The 25,216-nt window shown below is 54.1% G+C and overlaps 11 protein-coding genes across 11 annotated transcripts; 6 read left to right on the top strand and 5 right to left on the bottom strand.

Annotated features, from left to right (window-relative positions):
* Positions 1 to 42: 42 nt before the first annotated feature.
* On the bottom strand, positions 43 to 3,456 carry BU25DRAFT_391877 (uncharacterized protein). The gene is made up of 2 exons (XM_033704631.1): positions 2,760 to 3,456; positions 43 to 2,704 (listed from the first exon to the last, which is right to left on the bottom strand). The coding sequence occupies exons 1-2, from the start codon at positions 3,301 to 3,303 to the stop codon at positions 360 to 362; spliced, it is 2,889 nt and encodes a 962-aa protein (XP_033562431.1). The 5' UTR covers positions 3,304 to 3,456; the 3' UTR covers positions 43 to 359.
* Positions 3,457 to 3,628: 172 nt separating this feature from the next.
* On the top strand, positions 3,629 to 4,557 carry BU25DRAFT_431037 (uncharacterized protein; the record flags this gene model as incomplete). Its single annotated transcript, XM_033708637.1, has 2 exons — positions 3,629 to 3,995; positions 4,046 to 4,557. 2 exons carry the CDS (start codon positions 3,629 to 3,631, stop codon positions 4,555 to 4,557), a joined length of 879 nt encoding a protein of 292 aa, XP_033562430.1.
* Positions 4,558 to 4,815: 258 nt separating this feature from the next.
* On the bottom strand, positions 4,816 to 6,425 carry BU25DRAFT_490858 (glycoside hydrolase family 47 protein; the record flags this gene model as incomplete). Its single annotated transcript, XM_033711517.1, has 2 exons — positions 4,816 to 6,124; positions 6,184 to 6,425. The coding sequence occupies 2 exons, from the start codon at positions 6,423 to 6,425 to the stop codon at positions 4,816 to 4,818; spliced, it is 1,551 nt and encodes a 516-aa protein (XP_033562429.1).
* Positions 6,426 to 7,083: 658 nt separating this feature from the next.
* Positions 7,084 to 10,405, bottom strand: BU25DRAFT_410334 (AP-1 complex subunit gamma-1). Its single transcript, XM_033706257.1, has 7 exons — positions 10,147 to 10,405; positions 9,972 to 10,095; positions 9,734 to 9,922; positions 9,172 to 9,682; positions 8,660 to 9,124; positions 7,454 to 8,608; positions 7,084 to 7,399 (listed from the first exon to the last, which is right to left on the bottom strand). The coding sequence occupies exons 1-7, from the start codon at positions 10,154 to 10,156 to the stop codon at positions 7,304 to 7,306; spliced, it is 2,550 nt and encodes an 849-aa protein (XP_033562428.1). The 5' UTR covers positions 10,157 to 10,405; the 3' UTR covers positions 7,084 to 7,303.
* A 293-nt stretch (positions 10,406 to 10,698) lies between these two features.
* On the top strand, positions 10,699 to 12,974 carry BU25DRAFT_467646 (uncharacterized protein; the record flags this gene model as incomplete). The annotated part of the gene is made up of 5 exons (XM_033710720.1): positions 10,699 to 10,856; positions 10,907 to 11,356; positions 11,406 to 11,495; positions 11,547 to 12,124; positions 12,175 to 12,974. The coding sequence occupies 5 exons, from the start codon at positions 10,699 to 10,701 to the stop codon at positions 12,594 to 12,596; spliced, it is 1,698 nt and encodes a 565-aa protein (XP_033562427.1). The 3' UTR covers positions 12,597 to 12,974.
* Positions 12,902 to 15,408, bottom strand: BU25DRAFT_410331 (uncharacterized protein). The gene has a single exon (XM_033706256.1). It carries the CDS (start codon positions 15,116 to 15,118, stop codon positions 13,010 to 13,012), a length of 2,109 nt encoding a protein of 702 aa, XP_033562426.1. The 5' UTR covers positions 15,119 to 15,408; the 3' UTR covers positions 12,902 to 13,009.
* Positions 15,409 to 15,418: 10 nt separating this feature from the next.
* Positions 15,419 to 16,275, top strand: BU25DRAFT_42278 (glutaredoxin). Its single transcript, XM_033708174.1, has 3 exons — positions 15,419 to 15,647; positions 15,732 to 15,952; positions 16,053 to 16,275. Exons 2-3 carry the CDS (start codon positions 15,802 to 15,804, stop codon positions 16,208 to 16,210), a joined length of 309 nt encoding a protein of 102 aa, XP_033562425.1. The 5' UTR covers positions 15,419 to 15,647; positions 15,732 to 15,801; the 3' UTR covers positions 16,211 to 16,275.
* Positions 16,276 to 16,340: 65 nt separating this feature from the next.
* On the bottom strand, positions 16,341 to 18,887 carry BU25DRAFT_410329 (protein phosphatase PP2A regulatory subunit A). Its single transcript, XM_033706255.1, has 6 exons — positions 18,749 to 18,887; positions 18,400 to 18,681; positions 18,193 to 18,344; positions 17,290 to 18,142; positions 16,905 to 17,242; positions 16,341 to 16,851 (listed from the first exon to the last, which is right to left on the bottom strand). Exons 2-6 carry the CDS (start codon positions 18,560 to 18,562, stop codon positions 16,519 to 16,521), a joined length of 1,839 nt encoding a protein of 612 aa, XP_033562424.1. The 5' UTR covers positions 18,563 to 18,681; positions 18,749 to 18,887; the 3' UTR covers positions 16,341 to 16,518.
* Positions 18,888 to 19,105: 218 nt separating this feature from the next.
* Positions 19,106 to 21,293, top strand: BU25DRAFT_42208 (amino acid transporter). Its single transcript, XM_033708131.1, has 3 exons — positions 19,106 to 20,023; positions 20,114 to 20,502; positions 20,552 to 21,293. The coding sequence occupies exons 1-3, from the start codon at positions 19,196 to 19,198 to the stop codon at positions 20,862 to 20,864; spliced, it is 1,530 nt and encodes a 509-aa protein (XP_033562423.1). The 5' UTR covers positions 19,106 to 19,195; the 3' UTR covers positions 20,865 to 21,293.
* Positions 21,294 to 21,408: 115 nt separating this feature from the next.
* Positions 21,409 to 22,183, top strand: BU25DRAFT_458074 (uncharacterized protein; the record flags this gene model as incomplete). The annotated part of the gene is made up of 3 exons (XM_033710170.1): positions 21,409 to 21,632; positions 21,686 to 21,988; positions 22,048 to 22,183. 3 exons carry the CDS (start codon positions 21,409 to 21,411, stop codon positions 22,181 to 22,183), a joined length of 663 nt encoding a protein of 220 aa, XP_033562422.1.
* Positions 22,184 to 23,214: 1,031 nt separating this feature from the next.
* Positions 23,215 to 24,728, top strand: BU25DRAFT_42248 (polysaccharide lyase family 1 protein). Its single transcript, XM_033708151.1, has 4 exons — positions 23,215 to 23,398; positions 23,452 to 23,589; positions 23,638 to 23,939; positions 23,989 to 24,728. The coding sequence occupies exons 1-4, from the start codon at positions 23,296 to 23,298 to the stop codon at positions 24,616 to 24,618; spliced, it is 1,173 nt and encodes a 390-aa protein (XP_033562421.1). The 5' UTR covers positions 23,215 to 23,295; the 3' UTR covers positions 24,619 to 24,728.
* The last annotated feature ends 488 nt before the right edge of the window (positions 24,729 to 25,216 follow it).

Genomic DNA, 25,216 nt, shown 5'->3' with positions numbered 1-25,216 from the left:
GCGGAGAATACAAGGAGCGACATCTGAGTACTACCTGCAGATGCAAGCTGACACTTTGTCGCCAGTCGAACCTGGTGTTCCAGCTGCAACTTGGCGAAACGCACACCTATTTCTACTTCAGCAACGGGTACTGTGGATTTCAGTCCATTTCCACAGGTCCGCAATAAGAGCAGGTAGCGTGATGTTGGGAACCTCACTTCGGAAAGTCGCACAGACTGATGTCTTGTATCGTTCTTCCGCGCACACATTAGCTGTCTGCTGAACTCCACTTATCTCGTGACGAATTGAATGCGCGGATAGCAAGCCGAAAGCACGAGCGTTCGTACAATTCGTATGAACGTGTTGTGTAAGTTCTCTCTTCACTTCAGTAGCCCACACATGCATCCACAATCCGGCACGGGACACATGGCATGCCTCGCAAACCAATCCCGCGCATGATGGCCATGAAACCCATGCGTACAGCTCATACAAAACACCATCAGCCTGCTCTCCAAATCCTCGCCCTTTAGCGTCTCTGCACCCCCAGGCTTCGCAGGATCAGGACTCCCCAGCCACATCATACACAGCCCACACCTCGGCATCTGCGCACCGCAGTTCGGACATGCGAGAGCCGGACTCGAGGTCGAGTGCTTCCCTCCGCCCGGCTTGTTACGAAGGAGCGCAGACTTGGGGTTTGACGAATGCTGCGCATGATACGGCGCGCCAGTAACAGGCACAAGTCTACTCTTCACACCCCTTGGCTCCTTCCTCAACGCAAGGTTCTGCTGGCACTGCGCGCACCTTATTGCGATACTAGGCTGTGTAGGCTTATTCCTCGCACTCCCCTCCCTCGTCACGCTGCGCGCGTTGTGTTCCTTCGTGTACCGCGTCCGCTCCAGGAAGGTGCGCCAGACTTGCATCTGCTCGAGGTAAATGTCTTTCCAGAGGTACCATCGCTGGTCCTGGATGTATAGCGGACACGCGCGTGAGAGCAGGAGCACGGCGGTTTGTAGCTCAGAGGGGTGCGCGGCGATGTGCACTTGGAGCAGGTCGAGGGCGCGGGTTGTCAGACCTGTGAGCAGGAGTCCGGAGATGGAGCCGCTGCGGATGTGGGATGTGGTTGTCATGGAGAGAAATTGCGAGAGGGAGTTGTCGGGCAGGTATTTTAGGGCGACGGCGACGCGGTCGTGGAGCGCGAGGGAGGGGGTGTCTACGACGGCGGTCCAGTCGGCGGTTATGAAGTATGTGAGGAGGGATTTGAGATAAGGATTCGTGGTCATGTCGGCCATCCAGGCGCAGGCTTCGCGCTGCTCGGCGGGGACTCCTGACGAAGGGGAGGCGCAGGCGATGACGGCACCGAGCCCTATGTGATCCAGAGGGAGCTTGCCCTGCTGTAGTGCGGTGCGTAGTAGCGATAACGCAATGTCTTTGTGGCCTTGGAATACCGCAAGGACAATAGCTTTCAGGTCTTCGCCATCTGCTATCAGGTTTTCGCAGCCATCTTGTACACCCTTCTTGTCGAGCGGCCATCCACACAGACTTAAGCATAATTGTCTATTCTCGGGTAAAGAGGTATCGACCCCCTCGAATGGCGGGAAATCCTTGGCTTCCACGATCTCCTTCACGGCGTCCCGGAACATATCATGACTTGTCTTGGCATCTGGGTCGATACGTCGGTCATCATACATCTCCAGGTCGTTGGCCCAGATGGATTCGACACCGAGGTAGTTGAGTTCAAGGCCGTTGCCAACCATGCCATCGCCCCACGCATGAGTGTCCATCCGCTCAACAAAGTCCCACACGTCTGCGAGCCAAGGATCGTTCGCTACGATAACCTTGTTTTGCGCACACCCGAGAGAGTAACCTTCCTGGCAACGTCGTTTTGAGCCTTGCAGGAACGCGAGATAGTCGGCGAGTGGTACCTTGACGTCAGGATATGCCAGTCTCAGGGTTTCCTCGCGCATCTGTGTGTTGGATCTTTGTTGGTCGCGCATGCTGAGCTTGTCGAAGCCTCCAGACAAATCTGCAGGACCGAGGCCACCCTTTCTGCTCAAGGCCTCGTTCTGAATTTCGGTAAGCTCTTCTGCTACTGTGGCATGACGACTCCTCGGTCTAGCAATAGTAGTGCGGTCCTTGTATATCTCTTCAAGAGCGCTCACGTTGATACGCGGCGCAGGCGGCGGTACCTTCAGCACCTCCACTTCCCTGTTTGCGTGCAGGGCTAACGCGCACTGCCCGTCTAGTGGACTGCCGTTGGCCATGAAGTCGTATGCCATCACTCGGTCCTTCTGCTTTTGGATAGAGTCCTTGCTGTGCCATGGGTGGCGCAGATTGTGCGAGACCTTTGTGTAGTGCGGTGAAGACCAGGCTCGGGCCATGGCGGTGTCAGTCGTTGACTTGAGGGTCTCCAGACGGTGCGAATGCTGGGCCAGCTCCAAGATCTTGAACTCGCCTGTATTCGCGAGGACGCCGAAAGTCCCCCGCTTAGTACCAGAGTATCTCAGACTCCAGATACTTGCTGGCTGACTGTTATCGACGATAGGCTTGAACTCAAGGACGGCACCGACACTGTCGTTGCGCTGCTTTACCATCCGTTGGTCCCATACAGTCACAGTAGGGTCGCCCGTAGTCCCCGCTGAAAGGAAGTAGTTTTCGTCAAGTGGATCTATCGCGATGTTGTGTACTTGCTTGGTCTGTATGTTGGCAATACCCTGTGTGCCAGAGTCTAGACACGGTCAGCATTGAACGGCCATATCACTACTCTCGGCCACCGGACCTACCTCGAAGGTCGTACATCCGGACGTACTGCCTCTGGACACCTGCAAGAAGTGTGTCCGGCTGACCAGCGAAGAACTTGATGCTAGAGACGGCTTCTGAGCTTGCAAGCTTCTTGTATGGCTCGTCTTTGCTCGTGAACCGCGCATCGTTCATATCATAGATGTTCAAGCAGACGTCATTCCTCACCCTGTCCAGACCAGTAGCGAGGAGATTCTTGTGACTGAAGGCAATCGAGTTGCACTTCCTCTGGTGTCTGATGGGGAAAGCATGGAGGAAATCGCCCTCGGGCTTAGTAGGGTCCAGTTGCACAATGTGTGCTTCTCCAGATGCTGAGCCAATGGCGACCACGTCGGCATCTTTCTTCGACCAGTCGAAGGCCGTGTAATTTGGAAGCTTATCGCGGATCAAGATTTGTCGATAGTTGACCTTTGATCCAGCAAAGCTCTCGATCTCGCACAGTCGAAGCCGGTTACCGGCGACATCGATGATCAAGAATCGTGGCTGGTCCCGAGTGGAGTGCGGCGACCATCTGATCGCAGCTTCCATCTTATCGATCACCGACTCCAGGTGTCACCGCAATGGAAGTACCCGGTCCTAGCTCTGGGTGGCCTCATCGAGCCTCATTCACAAAAGATCGTGCTGGCGTCGATCCGAGGACATTGGGTTGAATTCAATCGCGTCCAGTCAAGAGACCTGCGGGTGGGGACGCGGAAGGTTCGAGGGTGAATGCAACCGACGCGTGACATCAGCCCTGTCGCTCTTTCCGCGCTATCGATAAGAACGGTAAGTGCCGCCCCGCTAAAACTTTCCTACTAGCAACCAGCCCGAACTTTTCTACAACGCTACAGACCTCGCTGAAACACGTATGGATATGTCGCAAAAACGCAAACACGAGGAGGTTGCCGACCTCGAGACCGCGAACCCTGCCACCACGAAGAAGCCACGCGCCTTCCCCAACGCCGGCAAAACAAGACACAAGCGCCCGAATGCGGCCAAAGACAAAGATTCAGAGTACGGCGCCAGTGCCAATGCGCTCAAGAACCGGATCCGCGACCTGAAGCGCTTGCTCGCGCACGTGGACAATGTTCCCAAGCACAAGATGTCAGCGAGCTCGAGGATAGAACGGGAGAGGGAGTTGGAGGCATGCGAGCACGAGCTGGAGGAGAAGACTATGAGGGCAAGAGAGAGCGAATACAGGAAGAAGATGATTGGGAAGTACCACCAAGTCAGGTTTTTTGGTGGGTCCAAGTGTGCTTGTCGTTGGATTGGCGCATGCTGACAGCTCTAGACCGTCAAAAAGCCACCCGCATCCTCAAGAGACTCAAGAAGGAGCTCGCAGCAGCCGAAGACGACGAGGAGAAGAGCACGTTACAGAAGAAGCTACACAACGCCGAGGTCGACGTCAACTACGCCATAGCATACCCCCTCATGAAGCCGTACTCGTCACTGTACCCTAAATCAAAGAACACAAAGTCCAAAAACGCCGAAAGCGACGACAGCGACGAAGCGAAGAGCAAGGCCGAAGAGACGGATGGGCCAAAGGGCGACGTTATGGTGTGGAAGATGGTCGAGCAGGCTATGGAGGAAGGCACACTAGAAACGCTGCGGAACAGCAAGAGCAGAGAAGAGATACCAGGCGCACCGCCAAAGAAGAGCAAGACTGCGAAGACAAAGACCACGAAAGATGCGCCGCCCAAGAAGACGTATGCGCCACTTGCTGTACCGGCCAACAGAAGGGAGGCAAGAGCTGCGGCTAGAGAAGCAGAGGACGAGGACAGCGATGGGGGCTTCTTCGAGTAGAATCCGGATCACTCGGCATTCAAGCATAAGCAGCGACATTATATGCATCATATGCCCCGCGACACATCTCCGTCGCTCGCAAACACATTCGCCCGAAACCCAGACATGCAAGAATCCCGTCGTAGCGAAGAAGCGTACAGGAAGAAGCAACCCAACGTCTCAATCGACAGTGGAAGAAATCCAATCCAATGCAACCCAACACGACTAAGCGACCAACCCCCTCTAGCGCCCTCTCCAACCTATACATCCGCAGCAACCTCACTGCCCATAAACCCTCACCGGATGCGCCTCCGTATTCCAAACCCACTTATTGTTCCCCGCTTTGCTGACCTGCCAGGGCGCATCATCGTCCACCTGGATGAGATAGCTATACTTCAGCACCTCCGCAAACCAAAAACTCTCCATCATATCTTCGAACCCACCACCGCCTGCGACATTCACATCTCGGATCGTGCTATACCCACTCCCGACCCGCGTCGTCGCATTAACAGCAACAAACGCATCCCACGCCCAGTCCTGGTATTTCGTGTCTCCTGTTGCGCGGTACGCGTAGTAGTAACTCTCGATGACTTCGGGCCGGAGCTGGTACCCGGGGCGCAGAATGTAAAAGCCGTTTTGAGCGAAAAACGCCTCTTGGCCTGCAGGGATGAGGGACGGGTCCCAGCCGAATACTTCGGGACCGATGTGCGTCGCGGTCGACGCGTAGGTAGCATGGCACCCGTCGACGAGCGACAGGCCGAATTGAAGGTATTTGGAGGAGCCGAGGACTTGGCCCCCGAGGATGAAATTCCCGCCGTCGAAACACGCGAGGTGTTCGGACGTGAGTTGCAGCTCCGTGCCATTATACGTCGTCACAAACGTGAGGTCCGGACACGTCAGCGGCCTGCTCGCAAGATACGTTATCGTGCTATCCGCAGCCTTCTCCCATCTCTCACGCAAAACCTCGTACCGGCTCGGGTCGTAGACCCACATCTTGATCAAGTACTCGTAGAAGCTATCCGTGCCGCCGATCCAGCCGCCCCTCGCATCCAGAAACGCGCCCGTCGTGGGATCGATGTCCGTGCCCAGGAGTCCGGGGAACGGCTCAGACGAGGCTGGAGACGGGGAGAGCAGGCAGGACTCTGCTTTGTCGACGAGGGAGGCGTAGCTGCTGTTTCCCGTCAGGTCGGACAGGCGTGTCCATTCGAGGATTAGGGTGCCGACTGTGGCGAGGCCGTTGGGTTCGCGGATCCAGTCCCGCGTCGACAGATTCAGGAGATTATACGGTACGCCCGACGGTGTCTGGAACGCATAACTCAAGTTATTGGCCAGGTTGACCGACTGCTCCAGCAGCGCGTCGACGTGCGCTGGGTTGTCTGCCAGGTGCGCCAGCGGTCCGGAGAGGAAATCGTAGCCGGAGAGCATGCCGCCTAGGTACCGGATTGTGGTCTCGAAGAGCGAGACGGAGGTGGATGTGACGGACCAGTCGATGGTGGGGATGTAGGATATGATTTGGTTTACGATTTCTCTCTCGCCCATGATGAGCGCTGTGCTGAGCGCGTCGGCGGCTGAGGCGCCCCACCCATTGCTAGAGGAGAGTCAGTGCGTTGCATGGAGAGGTGTTTTGGTGTGGAGTTGCGTGTGTACCGCGAGTTGCCAAAGGTGTTTGTGACTGGGTGGAGTTCATCATTGGGAAACGCATGTTTGTAGTATCCTTCCCAGCTCAACTTGAATGTATCAATGACAGCTTGTGCCCTATCCACTGGCGGTGAATAGTACTGTCGTTTTCCCTGAGCATCATGTCCTTGCTTCCATGGTGCATTTGCGGGGAGAGCGGAGACAACAGGAAGGAGAACAGCACTGAGCGCCCAAGCGCTGGGACGAACCATTGCAAGGTGTCCTTGCGATCAAAAGGACTGGTCAAAGGGACTTTATGATTGTGGAAAGCAATACGAGCGGAAGGCTTGGTTGGTCCCTACTTTATACAAATGCTCATCTGAGACTAGATCAGGGTCCTATGCAATAATGGGAGCCACTATACACATCGTCTAAGCCCATCTTGAACTTAACAAGGAACTCATGTTGTAATCATGGTCATGATATCCTGTACATATGCATCGAGCTGGCTACCTCGACGCTGTGATTGCAATCGATACTGAGGTGGTGGTTGTGCACCAATCATGCCAGGCTGTCCCAGGCGAATGGTACAGCATGTGCTAGCGTCGCGTGATTGGAATGCGGTTGAGGAAGGTGTGAAGCCGAAATGATGGTGTTGTCATACAAGGCGCATGCGGCCAATATCTCGTGCTCCCATCCAGCATGCGCTGTGGATCAGTCCCGCTTCAATGAGAACTGGAAGTACTGAAATCGTCGTCTAAACTTTGATAATGACGGCTGAGCTCGTGCTCAACGTTGTTATTAGTTCACACAAACGGATTGACATCGATTCTGTAAAGCGGATCGAAGTCCTGGACGGTGTAGCTATCTGCAGAATGCTTGGCTGTACTCCTGTTGAAGATGGAAGAGGAAGCCAGTCGGGGGGGCCGCGTGCCTGACCACATGCATCCTTGGATGCGGGGGATCTACTGCACCTGTGTACCGCCGAGGGTTTAGCCGTGCATTGATCTCCGCGGCCCTCACGCACTTGGAGCTACACATTGTTAGATCATCTGCAAGGTGTTGTTGTGGGGCGTCAGTCGGTCATCGAACTCGTTCCATTCGTCTATGTTGTCGAACATCATCGTGTTCACCTCCGCGGTGTACACGACTATGTTGGCTCTGACCAGTCGACCTGCTCTGATACCGAACCTGCACTGCCTGCATAGCTAAGCTTGAGTCTCAGCCTGAGCCTTGCCGGTGGGGGCTGCATTTGCATGTCAGTATGTGTCTTCGTGTTGCTTGAAAGGAGTGAGCTTACCCCATTGACAGCTGTGACCCGCATTTGTTGTGTCGCATCTTGTCCCGCATCTAGTTCACTGGTACTGATCGGCTGCAGCTGCAGCTTCTGACTTTTCGGCACAGCGGCCTGCAGGTTAACGGCAGACAGCTGCCCAGAGCCTCCTGTATTCCGGAATCGAGCGAGCAGTTGCACCGCATTGGCGTCGCGCTTGAGTTGGAAGGTGATTGCGAGATCGTTCTTGCTGTACACTGGGTGCGCAGGTGGCCCAGAAGCCACTGGAGGTGTTGAGGTCTGAGGCGGTGGTGATGACATGCCACCCAGACCGCCAAGGAGGTCCGTCGACGCTGCTTGCGGGGGTGGCCGTGATTGAGTGGGTGCTGGGGAACTCGATGGGCCGCTGTTGAACAGATCCATGATATTCGCGACGTTTGACTGTGGTGTAGGGGACGTTGTCTGGGGAGGAGGCGAAGATGTGGAAGGTCCGCCTCCACCGAGGATGTCCGCCAGAAGATCTTGGTTTTGCTGAGAGCCACTGGCTGCGCCGTTTGTGTCAGGCACGCCAGAGTCGCCCATGAGATCGAGAAGTAGATCTTCTGTCGCTGCTTGAGCAGGCTTCTTCTTGTTGATAATCTTGGATTGCCGCTTCTTAGTAGCCTCGCCAAGCACGCGCTGCTCCTCGCGAATTTCAGGAGGCGGCATCTTTTCAAGAACGCCTCTCCTGATAGCGTCATGTCCGAATAGGTTGCCGTATTCGACCGCTCGTTGTTGGGTTTCGACGTCGAGGTTGGAGCCGTATCGTTGCAGCAGTCTGCGGAGACGCTCGATCTGAGCTGGTTCGGTGAGTCGTGTTGTCAACTTCATCGAAGCTGTGATGATGTACTGCTGGACAATGAGCCCAGCGTAGCTGCTGTTCAAGATGGTCTCGAACAGGTCAACAATGTCGCTCTCTTTCACTTCCTTGACAAGTTCCTCCTCTTCGTACTGTCCACCCCTTAACAGGGCATCTCCGTACTCTCCAATGACCCAAGAACCTGCTAAGGTCAATCCCTCCTGTGTGATGTCTTCCTTCAGTGCCGCGTAGAGCTTTTGTACAGAGTAAGTCTGGAGATCGGTGGTTGTTGCTATTAATCGAACAAATGATGACAGGATCTGTTCCTTGACGTAGTTACCGGCCTAGGCATCTGGGTCAGCAGTTGGCGCGATATGGAGCCCTCTCATACATACTAGCTTCAAGACACGCAACATGGTGTCGACGTGCCATCTCTTGTTCGGAGCAAATCTATCGGCTGCGATTCCAATTTGCGACGTCATGACAGGCTTGAACTCATTGTCGGCGACTTCAAGGAAAGCAAGTAGTTCGCGAATGAGTACGCGCACATTGCTCTCGTTGATGAGAGTGAAGCTGAGATCGAGCGCGCGTCTCCGGATACTAATATCAGGATCACGCAGACAGTCCAGGATGGTGTTGCGGTGTCGCTGAACAGCATTTGGCTCGACTGCAACAACCTTGTTCAAGGTGTTGAGTGCAACATATCTGATGTTGTTGTCTCTGTTTGACAAGAACTTTCCTAGAATGTTGACGCCGAGCACGCGAAGACCAGAATCGGCCTCAATGTCGAGGATCGTGAGCACGGCCTCGTACAGGATAGAGTTCCCAACGTTCTTCGACGAGTCTGTGTTTGTGGCAACCTGCGAAAATCAGTCACGGCACCGTTTCTGGAGCTTGGGTTACGTGCCTGGGCAAGGATGTCGTTAATCTGCTCGCTGACCTGAGCGTCGCCGCGCCCAAGGACTCGCAGCAGTTGTAAGATCTTGCATTGCACGAACGGGTCTGTAATGCCCGTTACGTCATGCTCAGGCGCGTACCCTGACGAGGACAGTCCCTTCAGAATCTTGACCAGAGCCGGCACCTGAGGCTTGAACATATCCTTGATGCCATTCTCGTCGTCCTCGGCCTCGTCTGCCTCACACAGACTTGCGACAAGCGTGATACCGCACAGCAGAACACCGTGATTGCGATCCTGCAACAGCAATTTGGCCTTTTCTAAGAAATGCTCTTGCAAGTCGGGGACCTTTCGGCATATCCTCATGGCGCACAGGGCGGCTTTCCGGCGAATGTAGGGATTTGCGCTTGCGATTATCGTCTCGACTTCGGGGAACAGATCTCTAGCCATCTCGACAGAGGCGATGTTTCCGAGCGTGCAGAGGGCGAGACCGACGGTGTACTGGTTGGCGTGGTTCAGGTCACTGCACAGATGTCAGTCTCTCACGACCACCCAGCTAGACTCAGTACCTTACTTTTTGAGCGAGTTGGTGACCAGTGTCAAGACCTCTTGGTTCTCGTCTAGCAGCAACATGGTGCCTAGGTAGCCCAACCGCTTGTCTGCGAAACGCGGGGACGCCAGCAGCTTCAGACATTCGATCTGTCCAAAATGCGTCCTTTCACCCAGCGTGAAGAGGTACAAGAGCTTTGCGACATTGTTTCTCCTGCTTTGTTGTGAACATGTGCCCCTCCTGCTGCCACATTGCAACGCACCTCACGTTGGAGTCGTGACTCTCTTCCCTGAAGCTGGCACGAATGGCAGCACTCTCCTTCTGCACCACGGCGCGCTCGTCAGCGATCGTCTTCGCGGCTCGCACATTTCGGATGAATTGCTTGACTGGGCTTCCTTAGCATGCGTGCAGAGCTGGGGTTGTGATGCTTGGCGTACGAGAGGCCATTGTGACGGTCGCTGGGACCCCACCCGAGGAATTGGTTGGAAAGAAGACCGAGTGGACGCGGGCGGGAATCGAACGTGCGGGGGGTGAGTGCGGGTTGCCGTCGCCGAATGCTGTTGTTGGCGCAGCTGCTTGCTACTCGAGGTGTACGGTAAGCCTTACAGCCAGCGAGCCAGGGTTCGCGGAACGGAGAAACGACGTTCGTGTCCCCCCTGCTTGCTTCGTGAGCTATACCTGCAGCCTGACTCGCGGAGCCGCTGATGTCAACATTGACTTTCGTGCATGCAGATGCGCGCTCCTATCATATCGCTCTGTAGACGCTTCATGTCCCCAGATGAATCCAACCATCATGCTAGGTCCATGACAGCAAACTTGATTTCCCGGTCCAGGCAGCTGCGCTTCACCGACCGCGGCTGTCACGGTAACCTCTAACAGCACCGAGTGACCCGGGAGTCGCAGATCATCGTCTGGGCTGACCACATCTCTCTGTATCCACATGTGCCACTCCTTTTTGCCCTCTGCTCTGCACGCTCTCATGAACCATAATGGCCGAGTCTACATCGGTTGACGCGCACACGCACACCGGTCGTGGCGACCATCATTCACCGCGGCCACGCAAACCCACGCGCATCGACTTTCTCAAGCCCCACCTCAACGATGAATCTGTGAAGCAACACCCAGAGGCGGCGTCAGGGGTGTCGAGGTTGGACTGAGCTATCCCTCTCGTGCCCAACATGCGTTGACTTCGTGAAGTGGTAGAACAACTCCCATCCCCGCTGATGCCCCTCCCTCCGTCCAAGCCGCGTCCTCTGCGCGCCGCCAGATTCGAGCCCAGCAGAAGCGGCGCATGTTCCCCACCATCGACTATGTGAACCGCGTCTCCCACTTCGACCCAGCGAGCGACTACCATGACTTCCGCGGCTTCTTCGTGCTCTTTTGGATTGGCCTGGCCATCATGGTCATTACCTCCATGCTGCGCACTGTGAAAGAGACCGGCTACCCTTTCCAGATCAGGCAGTGGAATCTCTTCAAAGAGAAGATTTGGGAGCTGGGACTCGTGGACGGTGCAATGGTAGGAAGCACTGCGCTGGCTCTTCCACTCCAGAAGCTGTTCCTCAACGGCAAGGGACCACTGCGCTGGAGCCAGCTTGGAATGGCTATTCAGAGCATATACCAAGCTGTCTGGCTCTCCTTCTGGTGCACGTATGTGTATGCATGTCTCGTCCGAGGCGCATTGGCTGATGGTGTAAAGGTATCCCTTCATCCGCGACTGGAGTTGGACCGCCCAGGTCTTCTTCACTCTACACCTGCTCGCAATCTTCATGAAGATGCACTCTTACGCGTAAGCTTTCGCTTCCTCGTATCTCATCTCACAGCCGACTGACCACGATAGCTTCTACAACGGCCACTTGAGCGAGGCGTTGCGCCGTCTCAACGACCTCGACAATCCCGAAAAGGCCAACAAGGCACCAGCAGTCCGATACCCAAAACCCCGCACCCACCTACACGAGATCCCGCAATCGCCTAGTCAAAGTGAACCTGATGCTGCGAACCAGGAGTCTCTGCGCCAGCTTCGTGAAGATCTTGCCTTCGAACTCTCGTCCCCTCTTGGCCGTGTTTCTTACCCGGAGAACCTCAATCTTCACAACTGGGTCGACTTCATCTTCTGCCCAACGCTTTGTTACGAGCTCGAATACCCTCGCGTGGCCTATATCCGCCCACTGGAGGTGTTCTACAAGGCCCTGGCCGTATTTGGATGCATCTTCCTGATGGTCATAACGACAGAAGAGTTCATCCTGCCTGTCCTGGACGAATCAGCAGTCGCCCTGCACCACTCGAAGGGCGCCCTGGACTTCAGCTTAATCCTCGCCGAGACCATCGGCCGCCTTCTCTTCCCGTTCATGATCACATTCTTACTGACCTTCCTCGTCATCTTCGAGTATATTTTGGGTGCCTTTGCCGAGATTACACGTAAGCCAATAGCTTGGAGCAACAATCCAAACCTGCTAACAACGACTCAGGCTTCGCAGACCGCCAATTCTACGCCGACTGGTGGAACTCCTGCGACTGGCTCGAATTCTCCCGTGAATGGAACATCCCCGTGCACCACTTCTTCCGGCGCCACGTCTACAGCGCATCCAAGAACCACCTCTCGCGGCCTCTCGCCACGCTCATCACGTTCCTTATCTCCGCACTCGCGCACGAATTAGTGATGGGCTGCATTACGAGGAAATTCAGAGGCTACGGCTTTTTCGCCATGATGCTCCAAATGCCCATCGTCATGGTGCAGAGGAGCAAATGGGTCCGAGGCCGGACATTGCTGAATAACGTGCTGTTTTGGTGCAGTATGGTTCTTGGGTTGAGCATGGTATGTTGGACAATTTTGCCCTTCATGATGGTAGCTAATCAGCAACAGATGTGCGCGCTGTACGTGCTTGTATAGGAGAGTTGCACTCTTCGATAGACAGGATCGAAGCATACAGGTTGCTCCCTTTTTCAGTATTTCTAGATGGCTTGCGAGATACCCTTCTCTTTAGTCTCATGTGTTCGGCGTTGCTTCGTAGATTGAATGCATCGCCACTTCACTCCACCAATCCTTGCTGCCTTCCATGACTGAGCTCAAACTTCATGAGACAGTTTTTGTCTGAGACCAAGATGGACAAATCGTGCCAGACGACGTGCAGAGGATGGCATTCGAAGAGGTGTTGGTATACTGCCGTGCATGCCGATACCAATGTCGTTATTACAAAGTCTAGTTTATCGAATCCTCCATCGGTGTTCATTTAAAAACACCCAAAACGCCATGTCCACGCAATGCAATGCAGATCCACCTCAACACCAAGCCCATCGCTAAGATTAGAGCCTCACCCTCCCCTCCTCAGCCCTCCCACCAAAAAGACTCATGAGCCCTTCTCTTCGATCCGTCCCTCGTGCTCGTCTGCCGGCGTCGACTTCGTCGTCCCCGCCCATCCACGCGGGACGGGAGATGGTGAAGTCCGTAGCCTCAAACGTAACCTTGACGCGATTGGCGAAGTTCTCGAAAAAGTTGCCCGTATCCTCATCGTCCTCGATAACAGGTCTGCGTCTTTCAGGCCGTGTGCGAGGCGCCGGCGCGTTAGATGTGGTGTCTGCGATACTGCTCGGTTCACCCGCTGACAGCGCTGGGTTATCGGTGTAGGGTTCACTGGGTGGAGAGGGGGAGGCGCCGCTTCGACTGCTGAGCCCAAGGACATTGCCGCTCGAGCCTTGGATTTCACGCTCAATCAGTGCCCTGCCTTCGCGCCAGGAGCCACTTGCCGCATACGCGCCTGCCTCATCTTCTTCGTCCTCGAGAAGATCGCCAAACCCGCAGATATTGCGGATCTTGCCGTACAGCCCGAACGCGGTGGCGAACACAGGCACGAGGATGAAAATCGGGAAGAAGGCTGAGAAGTTCTTGCCCAGCGGTGAGAGATCGATAAGCCGGCCGAGGAACTTGTGGAACATCGTCTCGCCCCAGATCGGCTTATCCGTCATCGTCAAGAAATTATAAGATAACGGGACTGTGAGCTTGGCGACCTGCAAGCCGTACCAGGTAGCGGATTCCTGGTACGTATTCCGCCTTACGAGCGCGCGATTTCCCCAGATCTTGACTTCAGTGAGCGAGTAGAACGCGCATATACACATATAGCACAACCACGCCGCAGCAATAATCTGCCCTCCGAAACCGATCTGCGAGCGCGACGAGGACTGACGGTGCACGACGGTCCAGCCGATGATGGACAGTTTGTGGCCGCCGATTTCTTGGATTTCGCGCACGCATTCCGACCAGACTATGCTTATGGAGGCCAGGATTGTGACGAACCAGGTGAAGTAGGTTAGGGCGGGGATGATGTGGACGTGCAGGTGGTAGCGCGTGTATGGTGTGAGGAGGGTGAGGCGGGAGTGCCAGTGTTGCGGGGATGGGTAGGCGGAGGGTTTGAATTCGAGGCGTTGGGAGCCTTTTGAGTCGAGGATGGCTTGGGTGCGGATGGCTTTGCGGATGATTATGTCCCACTCGTTTTCGAAGCGGTTTTTGGCATGGCGCGCTCGCTTTAAGCGCCGCGTAAGGTCTGCTAGGTAGCGTTCTGTGATAACGGGTGGTATTTTCGTTGCGCTTGAGCGCCCCACGCTGCCAGCTCTGCTCTCTGGCAAACTGCCTTTCTCTGCCAGCTCGTCGATCCATCCTCGAAACTCTCTTGCGGTGCCGCTGTTCCTCTGCTTGAGCTGCACCACCTGATGCTCATACTGGTCAAGCTTCTCCAGCGCTTCAACCAACTTCTCATGAACCTTCGGCGCTTGTCCCTGGATCTTCTTGAGCCGCCCGCTGATACTCGCATACCTGAATAAGCTCCTTGGGAATGCCACCAGCCCATGTCCCATGAGGTAAACACCCAGTATCAGGCCCCAGGTGTACGCCAGTGCCATGGCTAGCGACTTGAACGTGTCGAGCTCGAACCCATTGTACCAGATCAAATATATGGACCCCACGATACCACACCCCAGCATGATAGCCCAGTACCGTCCATTGCTCCTCAGCGCATACAGCACCCTCGCCTTAGGCGCACGGTATCCAGAGTCGCAGTACTCGCCCAGCAGCGGCAGAATCGCCCACGTGAGCGCGAACGTAAGCCAGTATACAATGCGCCATGACTTGTACACGACTGTGTCGTTCAGCCAGATGCCCCTTGCCCCGTCTGTGTCCGTCCCTGCGCTGCTCGCGAGATCGATGGGGAGCAGTACGACAATACTAGCGGGTAACGCGATGGCGAGGAAGACAGGGACGGTAACGTGTGCGGGCGTTGTGCGGAGAGGGAGGTAGTAGCGCAACAGGAGCAGCACAAGACCGCATATCGAGAGTAGGGAGAGGACGAAGAAGGCTGTCGAGCCCGCGGCCGAGGACGTCGTTGTATACGAGGGGCCGTCGGCATATATCGTCGTCGCCATGGTGGGTGGGTGCTATGTGAGGGAGGAAGAATAGTTATCGGTGCCTGGGTGAAGACGCGTTTCTTCGGACGAACAGCTGATGAAGCACGCCGGGAGTTTCGGAAGGGAGGCGCGCTGTATGCTGCTACCTTGAAGACATTCTCCGATTACCTCCAAGCTCTTCACTTTAGCTGACAGACTTCTCCGAGCCCTACAAACATCGAACAAAGTTTAGCAGCTCAACATGTTGGTTGTGCTCGACATCTTGGACCCATTCGTCATCTGCGACCAGTACACCAATTTAGTAGCACATCAGCGATCACGAAAGCCCGCCACGTCCGGCCGAAAACGAGCTAATAAATGCCCCTTCCTCCAAAGCACGTCATACTACAAGCTTCACTGCAGCTGCGGGGCGCGCATACAGCACTTGACTAATCATCACCTTCTCTACGATCCAGATTCCAAATCGCCTTCCACATAAACCCTACATAACCCCTACATAACCGATACACTTCCAGTTCACACTTGACCTCACTCGCCACACCAAATCGTACGTACACATCCCTACCTTCCCTGCAAACCTCTCCACTGCCACCCGCAACCTTCAACTTCGTCCTCTAACTGACTTGAACAGAAGCTTTAACGCCGCAACAATTTCTTCCCTCATCCGCCGCTTCTTCAGCCGCGCCCCCAGCCCAACCACAATGTCCGCCGCAAAGACAAAGGTGCAATCCATCATCGACCAGAACCCCGTCGCCGTCTTCTCGAAATCATACTGCCCCTACTGCCGCCAGGCGAAGCAGCTGCTGAGCGACAAGGGCGCAAAGTTCTATGCCATCGAGCTGGACCAAGTCGGTATGTACATTCCCATACTGTTCACTCGCAGGCTCGCGCTTTGTGAAGAGTTGAGAGACAATGGGCAAAGCTTTGGGATTCATAGGCTAACAGCGCATAGATGACGGCTCAGCCATCCAGTCTGCTCTCGCTGAGTTGACCGGCCAGTCTACCGTCCCCAACATCTTCATCGCGAAGCAACACATTGGCGGCAATTCGGACCTGCAGGCCAAGAAGGGCGAGCTGCCCAACCTGCTCAAGGACGCTGGTGCCGTTTGACTAGATGGCGCGAAGGGAAGGCTATAGCTAGAATCATGATAAACAGAGTTTGAACAACACACGAACGTACGAAGTGGAGTTCGACGATTTCATATGACGTAGTGATGATTGGAAGAGATGTATTGGATGGTCAACTACCACCTAAAAGGACTCTTCCATCTCTATTTGCTACAAATGCGTGCATCTTTCCACCCAAGTAAGCTAGCCTAGGCTTCGCGACACTTTCTATCCATATCATTACCTGTACGTGAATGCTAGCCGTGACCTCGTTACAAGACTGAACTGACTTTCGGACGCTGCGACACCACCTAAGTCTGCATTGCATCCGTGAAGCTCTGTGCTGCCGTTGTCGCGAAATACCTGACATCAACGTCGTCATCCTGCTGCAGCTTCTCCAGGTTCGGCAATATGCTCTTGGTGATGAGATCTGTCGCCTTCTGGCAGCCTTGGCCAGGTGTGCCTGCCTTCTCCAGTGCAATAACGGTGCCCTCCTCGGGCAGCTGCTTTAGTGTGTTGACGAGTACACCGTAAGACTTTGCAACGTTGAATCGAATGTTGGGAATGTCGTCGTTGACAAGCTTGTCCATCATGGGGAGAATCGAAGCCTCGATGACGTCAAGGCTGAGAGCGGGTGCAAGGGTCTAAGACAGATTAGTATGCGCGTATTCGTTGTCTCATGAACAGATGGACTTACAGAAACGGCAAAGCAGGTGGTCATTCGGTACAGGTAGTTGGGATGTTGGCCCATGGCCATGACCTTGGGGACGATTGCCTCGTTGGCCCACTCGACACCGAAGACCTCAGTGAGCTTCTTCAGGTTCTGGGTCGAGGCTTCACGGATGGAGAAAACAGTGTCACCCAACCAGCTCATGCAGAGGCTGCTGAGCTTCTCGTCGAAGAACTTGACGCCGAGCTGTGAGGCAAGGAGGGGAACGTATTCGATGATGGCCAGACGGACGCGCCATTGCTTATCTTCGGCGAGCTGGACAATGGCGGGAAGAAGGGACTGCGACAGGAGCTCGATGCCAATGACTGTTCATATCAGCGTATGACCCTCGTATGACAGATCTTATACGTACCATTGTTGACGGACTCGAGCTTCGAGATGATGTTCAGGCGAACGTCAGGGAATTCGTCCTTGAGCATCTGGAGGAACATGGGAAGAAGATGCGAAATGGTCTCATCCTTTCCAAGGATAGGCGCAAGTCCGCTGATCTGAGTGCCGAGTGCGGCGCGAACGTGTTGTGACTGATCGGAAACAAGCTCCTCAATGCTGGGCATGACCTCGTGCAAGAGCGTTTCGCGCTCGAGAAGTGCGCAGAAGCCAGGGATCTGCCCAGCAATCGCACTACGGACTTCCGCTTCTGTGTCCTTAAGAAGCTTGACGAAAGCTGGGACGAGGTCGCGGTTGACAACCTCCTCATCGACGGCCTTCGCAATCTTCTCAAATCGATCCGCGACCATGTAGCGCACCCTCCAGCTCTTGTCCTCGAACAGGCTTCGCAGAGCAGTCAGCAATACGCCGTGACTTGACTGCTGCTCCTTGGGTACTGCTTCTGCAATCGCAATGAGGATGTCGACTGTCAGAAGTCTAACACTGTCCTGGTCGTCTGCTGCAAGGTGCTGGAACAGAGGGATCATCTCTTCGACAACAATTGAGTGTGGCATGGCCTTGATGAATTTTGCGAGGTTGTTCGCCGCTTGTCTTCGCACCATGGGGGTATCATCGTGCACTAGCTGGCCGTAGTGCTGTCTGAGGGCTTCCTGCGAGGGAGGTGTGGCTCGGGAGTAGGGAGTCTGGTACAGACCAGTCGCAGAGATCTTCGAGGTGAACCAGTCTGCTTTCGAAAGTCGCATAACGAGGGGAATGAAAGCGTCCTCAATCTGCTGCTGTGACAACTCTTCGCAGATCTTGTTGAGCGATTCAACAGCCTATGCATGTTAGTAGGAGTATCAAGTTTGGGGCGCATTTTCTTGCGCACCTTCTCGCGAACGAGCGGCTCCTCTATCGCGGCCAGGTTCTCCAGGGGCGACAGAAGCACATGTGCGTGCTCCGGGCCACCAACGTATTCGACGAACTTGCCCAATTCCTCGCTCAACGCAGTAAGCACCTCATCCTCGTCCTCAACAGACTCTGTGCATCCTGTTAGCCCATATTCAGACCCTACGGCGTGCCAACGCAAGCTTACCGTCGAGGAAGGGTATCAGCTCATCTCGTGTGCGCTCAGCGCCCAGTGCAAGGGCTATGGTGTTCAGGCGGTGAATTGCGTTCAGTCGTAGGATCACGTCATCGTGCTTGAGCTCGTCGATGAGGACGGCGATTGGGTAGAGCTCGTCGTTTTGTGCGTCCATGGTGGGCTGTGAGGGTCGGGTCTACGGAGGAGCGTGTTCGGGGCTAGGGGTCGTCCAGAGTGGTTTCAGAAGAAGTGGCGCACGTGTGGGAGTGAAGGAAGTTCAGTAGTTGTTGCGTCCTTGTGAGGCGTAAGCTTGTGATGGGCGGTGTGGGGATAGCTCAGGCACGGAGTCGTGTTGACGTACCTGGTGTTGGCAGGCAAGCGAACTGGGAATATTAAAGCAGGTGGGGCGACAGCACTTGCGGCAGGCGCAAGAGAAGAGTGTGTAGATGTGAGAGCTGTCTGCCCCGAATTCGACGTGTTTTGGTGTGGGTGGGTAAATCGATGTTTGGGCGTGTGTTATGGCGTGGTCTGGGTCCTCCTTTGGTGTTGAAGACCGTGAAGTGGGATGCTTCTGCCAAGCCAAGCGGCGGCATGGGGAAATCGCGACCCAGCCACAGCCCTGAGGCATTCAAGCATCAATGCGATGTCGCATTCGTGACTAAGTCTAAATCTCCTTTATCACATGCGCGCTTTTCTCAGCTTTATCTAGTGTCTCTCAAGAAGAGGAGTCTTGTGTACTGCCACCTTCCCGCTCGCAACACCTCTGCTTCCTTTGCTTGTTCAGCTGTCACTGGCGTAGGGGTTCAGCATGAGCGCCGTCAATTTCGAGGGGTCGACTGAGGACCACTTACCAAAACCCACACCAGAGACGGAACCACTTCTGGGGAGACGACCCTCGACGACATCTCACAGATCTCAACAATCAACCAAACAGCTTACAACTCGACATGCGTTTGCCATTCTCGTCACTTTGCAGATTGGGAGCGGAATTTTTGCCTCGCCAGCCCAGGTTGATAGCAATGTGCCCTCACCCGGTGCAGCACTGCTTGTCTGGGTTCTTGGAGGGTTGCTGTCATGGGCAGGTGCAGCTTCGTTCGCTGAGCTCGGTGCTGCGTTACCGTTGAACGGAGGCATGCAAGAATACTTACGTCATGTGTATGGCGACACAGCTGCTTTCCTCATGGCTTGGATCTACATCGTGGCCGTTAAGCCTTCGTCAATGGCTATACAAAGCATTGTGATTGCTGAGTCTGTTGGATCTGTCAGTTCAAGTGAACCTCTTGCTGGGTGGCTGCTGAAGTTCATTGCTGCCATCGCTTTTGTGTCAATGGTTTTGCTCAACTCCATCAACACCAAGGTTACACTACGACTAAGCGAATCTTTCACGGTCTTCAAGATCTCTACAGTGGGTCTGATAGTTATTGGCGGCTTTGTCGCAGTCATTGCACATGTGGTCAACCCCCACTCATCGCTCTCAGGGTCTTCAGATTGGTACTCAAAGAACTGGTTCGAGACACGACCAACGGTGTCAGATGGTCACATCATCAACTGGGACTCTATCAGTACCTGGGACCGCTACGGCCACTACTGTGCAGCGATCTATGGAGGACTGTGGGCCTACGATGGTTGGGATAATGTGAGTCTGAACCCTAAACCGAGCAACAGTCCTTCACCAATGTGGCGGTGGTGAACAAACCTGCAACGTATCGCTGACATGTGTATATAGGCCAATGTCGTCGCCAGCGAGATCCGTGATCCTGGCCGGTCCCTTCCAAAAGCCATCAAAGCCGCCATGATTGTGGTACTGAGCTCTTTCGAGTTCGTTAATATTGCCTACTACATCCTCCTGTCATGGGATAAGCTAAGCTCTAACAACGCTGTGGCTGTCTCCGCCGCAGCTTCACTTCTAGGCCAACCTGCAGGCATTCTCGTCACGATACTGGTCGCTGTCTCCTGTGCGGGCTCGGTCACAAGCAACGTCTTCTCAGTCGGAAGGCTCACAGTGGCTGCTTCGCAGCGTCACTACCTGCCTGCTTTCTTCAGCAAGCGTGGTCTACCCATGTTCCTCAGCGCAGACAACGATGAATCTGTAACGCCACGCTTTGATGCTCCCGTGTACGTCTCTTGGCTGCGCGCAATCCGCCTGTGCTTACAAAAAATCTAGCTACGCAAACATCCTTGCCCTAGTGATCACTCTGATCTACATCTGCACAGGCAGCTTTCGAGCGCTTCTCACCTTCGTTGGAATGGCTGAATGGGTATTCTACGTCAGTACCGTCATCGGTCTGCTGCTACTTCGACGTCGAGAGCCGCAGCTCGAACGACCCTATCGACCATCAATCATTCTGCCTGTGACCTTTGTCATCGTTGGTACTTTGGTCATTGTGCGCAGCACGATGTTTGCGCCCGTGCAAAGCGGAGTCCTTGCAGGTCTTCTGGTTGTAGGCGCCATGATCGGCATACTGCGCTCGAGATGAGGCCAGCCACGCAGCGTCGAAAAGCACACAATACCACGCACGTATCTTTGTTCGCGAGATGCCTACGAGGAGGAGAGACTGTAGCAAAGCGATCCAGAGTTCACTAGCTTGAGGTTCAACACACGTACATTAGCACATTGCGCGGTGAGGGCATTTGCGCAAGTAAACTCGCACCGCCAAGCCACATGCTCCACACCGATACTGGCATTGCTCTGTCAAATTTGAACTTCCGTCTACTCCCGGCTAGCTCTGTTGTCATCCGATCATTGCTGGCACCACAAGCATGATCTCCGCATGGCAGAACTGCTTGCGCACCCTGTTGTCATCCACGTTAGGTCACATTTCGGGATAATCTAGCCATACGGCTGTATGCCTTGCCGTGTGTTGATGTCGTGTGCGCAAGAATGCGCCCTTTGCTAGGCACTCAAGTATGGCAACATCACAGCATAATCACCAAAGGCTACCGGATTAAATCAAGAGCACTGCTTCCTCATTCACTATACAATCACTCGAACATTGGTTCAGTTCCTGAGGCAAAGCAACCATGGGTCACATTGTGCAAATCACGACTGCCATCGCTATATCATTTGAGTTTGTGCTAGCCACATCTCTCCTCGCTATTTTTGCATCTGCATACCCTGATCGATTTCGTACAGCACTGTGGCGCGATGGTGGTAACAAGGGCTGGAACTCGGATCCGAGCTACCGTACATACTTGTACGCAAACTACAAAGAGATCCCACCTATGCCATTGATCTGGGATGAGAGGTACGCTTCGCTCTTATCCTTCCTGCAAGCACCTGACTGAGTTGTAATTTCAGGTCAACGCAGTACAGCCTCTGCGTCGCCATAATCACCATGGTTCTTTGGTTTGTGCGATTATGCATACGGGGACGCACCTTGGATGTCTATGGCGCTGCTGTGAGCAACGTGTTGTATGACATAATCTTAATGGCACTCTGGTCATACAGTGCGGTCATTCAATCTTCCGGCGATTCCTCCGACCCAAAGCACATCTCATTGCGACCATGGTACCTAGAGCATGGGTGTAGCGAAGCGCGGTCAAGGAATCGTGCTGCTTGCCAGGCTGCAAAAGCTTCATTCGGTCTGGCGATCTTTGCAGTGTAAGTGCATTTACTTTCATCACAGGATCGCTCTTGGAGCTAATATGTTTGCTGTTCAGTCTTTGGTTCGGCTTTCGATGTATCACGACATGCATGTATGGCGCTTACATGTACGGCAAAAGCTCCGATGATGCAGACGCTGTCTACTTTGACAACGAGAAGAAGTGCATCCAGGCTTCACTCGAATGTAGCTGAAACATACTTCAGTCTTGGCTTTCATCAATCTCTCAATTTATGGGCCGAGATCTCGTCAACGTCGCCCGAGTCCGTTCACTTCCCTACTCTACTACCGTACAGCTTCGCCACGTGCTACTGCGCGTGTTTAATCAATCGCAGCATCAGCTACCCAGCCTTCCAATCCAAGTATAGGCTGAAATCGCAGAGTGACACAACTGACTTTGGTCAATGTACACGGTATACGCAAGACCTTCGGTGCAGTCTGCTCGGCGTGACAGCCTGACGACCGGGCTCGTCATTTCACAGTTTCGGTATTTGCCGGACAACGATATAATTGATTCCGTAGCAAACGCTTTCACCACGTAAAGCATGCGCAATTCAGCCAGCGCTCAACTGTTTCAACTTCTGTGCATCTGATCGGAGTTTACTCCGAACTATCGAGTTTTGATATCTCCACACTTAGATACAAACCTTTCGGACGAAGCAAAACCGAGGCATCTGCTCAGGAGAAGTCGTGCCTGCGGACCACATTGATGCAGTATCCGTCAGTACGATTCAGGCGTTCTTTCCGATCTTGTGTGGAGCCGAGCTGTCAGGCGCAAGCAACTAGCCGACACGCCAAGGAGTCCATGGTAAAGGCGCCTGTCAAAGAGAGTGTCAATTCCGAAGATCACTTACACAAAGTTGATAGTGCGGCTGTCAACTCCCGAAGCAATACCAAACGGCTTTCACAACGGCAGAAAGTGGAGGTGTCGTTCGAAGATGTAGTCGCTTCTGTGTAGCCCCTTGTTTGATAACTCCCAAAGCGGTAATTCCTTCGACCCGCTGTTACCTATGTGGCATTAGTGCGCGGGTAGAGATTGAGCTTTATGGATCTTGTGCTCACATTCGGTGCGCCGCTGTTTCGAAACACCCGCAGGCTTGGTTTGCACATGGCTTGCTTAGGAACGATGTTTGTCCGCTTTGATTAAGGGACTATGCAGATCATACTGCTACGATGAGGGGCACAGCCTTGACATAAAGAGAAGAAGACGATTGCTTCGATACAAATACTCAAGGCATCTTCCCTTTACACTCTTTACATTCTATTCACCTCAGTCTCTCACTTCCTATTCGCTTCTAAATTCATCATGAAGATCTTCGCTTTTGCTGCTCTTGCCAGCCTGGCGCATATGGCAAGCGCAGTCGGCGTTGTTGGCAAGGCTGAAGGTTTCGCGGCTGGAGTTACTGGAGGTGCGCAAGAGGACCACGGGACTGAGTAGACTCTCGAGCTGACTCTTGATCAGGCGGCAGCGCCACTCCACAGTATCCAAAGGACATCAGTGAGCTGACTACGTGGTTGACCGACTCTACCGCGCGTGTAATCGTCCTTGACAAGACTTTCGACTACACCACATCAGAGGGAACAGTCACTGGCACTGCTTGTACGTCAAAGATTGTTATGGAAGGCAATAAGATACTGACGAAGGCAGGCGCAAGCTGGGGAACTGGAGCCAAGTGCCAACGTATCTTGTTGGACTCCTGTGATGCTGGCCAGGTCAAGGAGACCGTTACTTACTACAAAGCTGCGAAGTCGCCCATCAAGGTTGGTTCCAACAAGACCATCCTGGGTATTGGATCCAAGGGTATCATCAAGGGCAAGGGTCTGTCCTTCGCCGGCAAGAACGTCATTGTCCAGAACATTCAGGTCAGTGACTTGAACCACAAGTATGTCTGGGGTGGAGATGCTCTCTCTTTCGCCGGAGCCGACCTTATCTGGATTGACCACGTCACTGTAAGTGTTCCTGTTCCAACTGAGAGCGTCACTGCTAATGTCTTCACAGACTGCTCGTCCCGGCCGTCAGCACTACGTCTTTGGCTACACACCTAGCACCCGCATCACTCTCTCCAGCAACTTCATCAACGGCGCCTCCGACTACTCCACCGGCTGCGACGAGTACCACTACTGGGTCTTCGAGATGGTCGGCACTGGCGACTCCATCACCATGAAGCACAACTACATCACCAAGACCGCTGGCCGTGGCCCTGCCCTCAGCGGAAAGACTCTCCTCCATGCCGTCAACAACGTCTGGTTCGACGTCAAGGGCCACTTGCTTGAGGGTGGCGATGCCGGTGCTCGTGGTATCTTCGAGGGTAACGTCTTCAACAACGTCCAGAACGTTGTTGCCGACTACAAGGGCAAGCTCTTCGGTTCTCCTGACGCCAGCACAAACGTGCAGTGCAGCACTGCTCTCGGCAGGTCTTGCCAGGTCAACCTCTTCCAGGGTACTACGACGACTGCTAGCACTTTGACTAGCAAGAAGGACACAAGCTTCTTTGGCGAGTTCACGGGCTTGACTATTGCGAGTGCTAAGACTGCTTCTGAGATTGCCTCCAGGGTCCCAAATGCGGCTGGTATCGGTAAGCTTTCTGCGCTTGCTGGAAGGTCCGCGTCAGTCAGGTTCAGGGAGTAAAAGCATGCCGGTATCGCACCTCTGCAATCCGTATGGCTTGTCTCTCCTTGAATGTTGAAAATTTCTTTGTACATACTTCGGTAGTGGCTGTTCGTATGATGGGTGAGTGGCAATCAACAATAATGTTGAATGACAATGCACACGTATTTGGCATTCATGCCCGACGTCAAGTACTCTGAACTCTTACACACAGCCTAGCTGACTTAGATTAAAGACCATCATGTATGTGATCAGAGAGTTGTCGTATACAGTTACAGTTGTAGCTCTCGATTTGACACAGAGCCCTGGAAGCAACATTCAACCTATCGACGGATTTGCACCCAACGTGATCCCGCCAACTGTCCGAGCTGATCATCAATTCAGGGTGGACACCTCCGAGACCTGTCTTCACCCGAGAATTGCCAATGTCCTGTATATGAGTAACATATGGGAGAGACATATTGTACAGGGCGAACCGCATTTGAGAGACGTTCCTACGGAGCTGCCACCGGGTGACTCAATCGTCATCATTCTACTCTCCAGTGATGGCAAGAAGGTCGAGACCATCAAACACGTGCAGACGAATGTAGATGTCATCCGCGGAATGCGGCTCAACGAT

The sequence above is a fragment of the Macroventuria anomochaeta genome (genome assembly GCF_010093625.1).
Source record: "Macroventuria anomochaeta strain CBS 525.71 unplaced genomic scaffold BU25scaffold_14, whole genome shotgun sequence".
Lineage (NCBI taxonomy): Eukaryota > Fungi > Ascomycota > Dothideomycetes > Pleosporales > Didymellaceae > Macroventuria > Macroventuria anomochaeta.
This window is presented reverse-complemented; position numbering and strand designations above follow the sequence as displayed.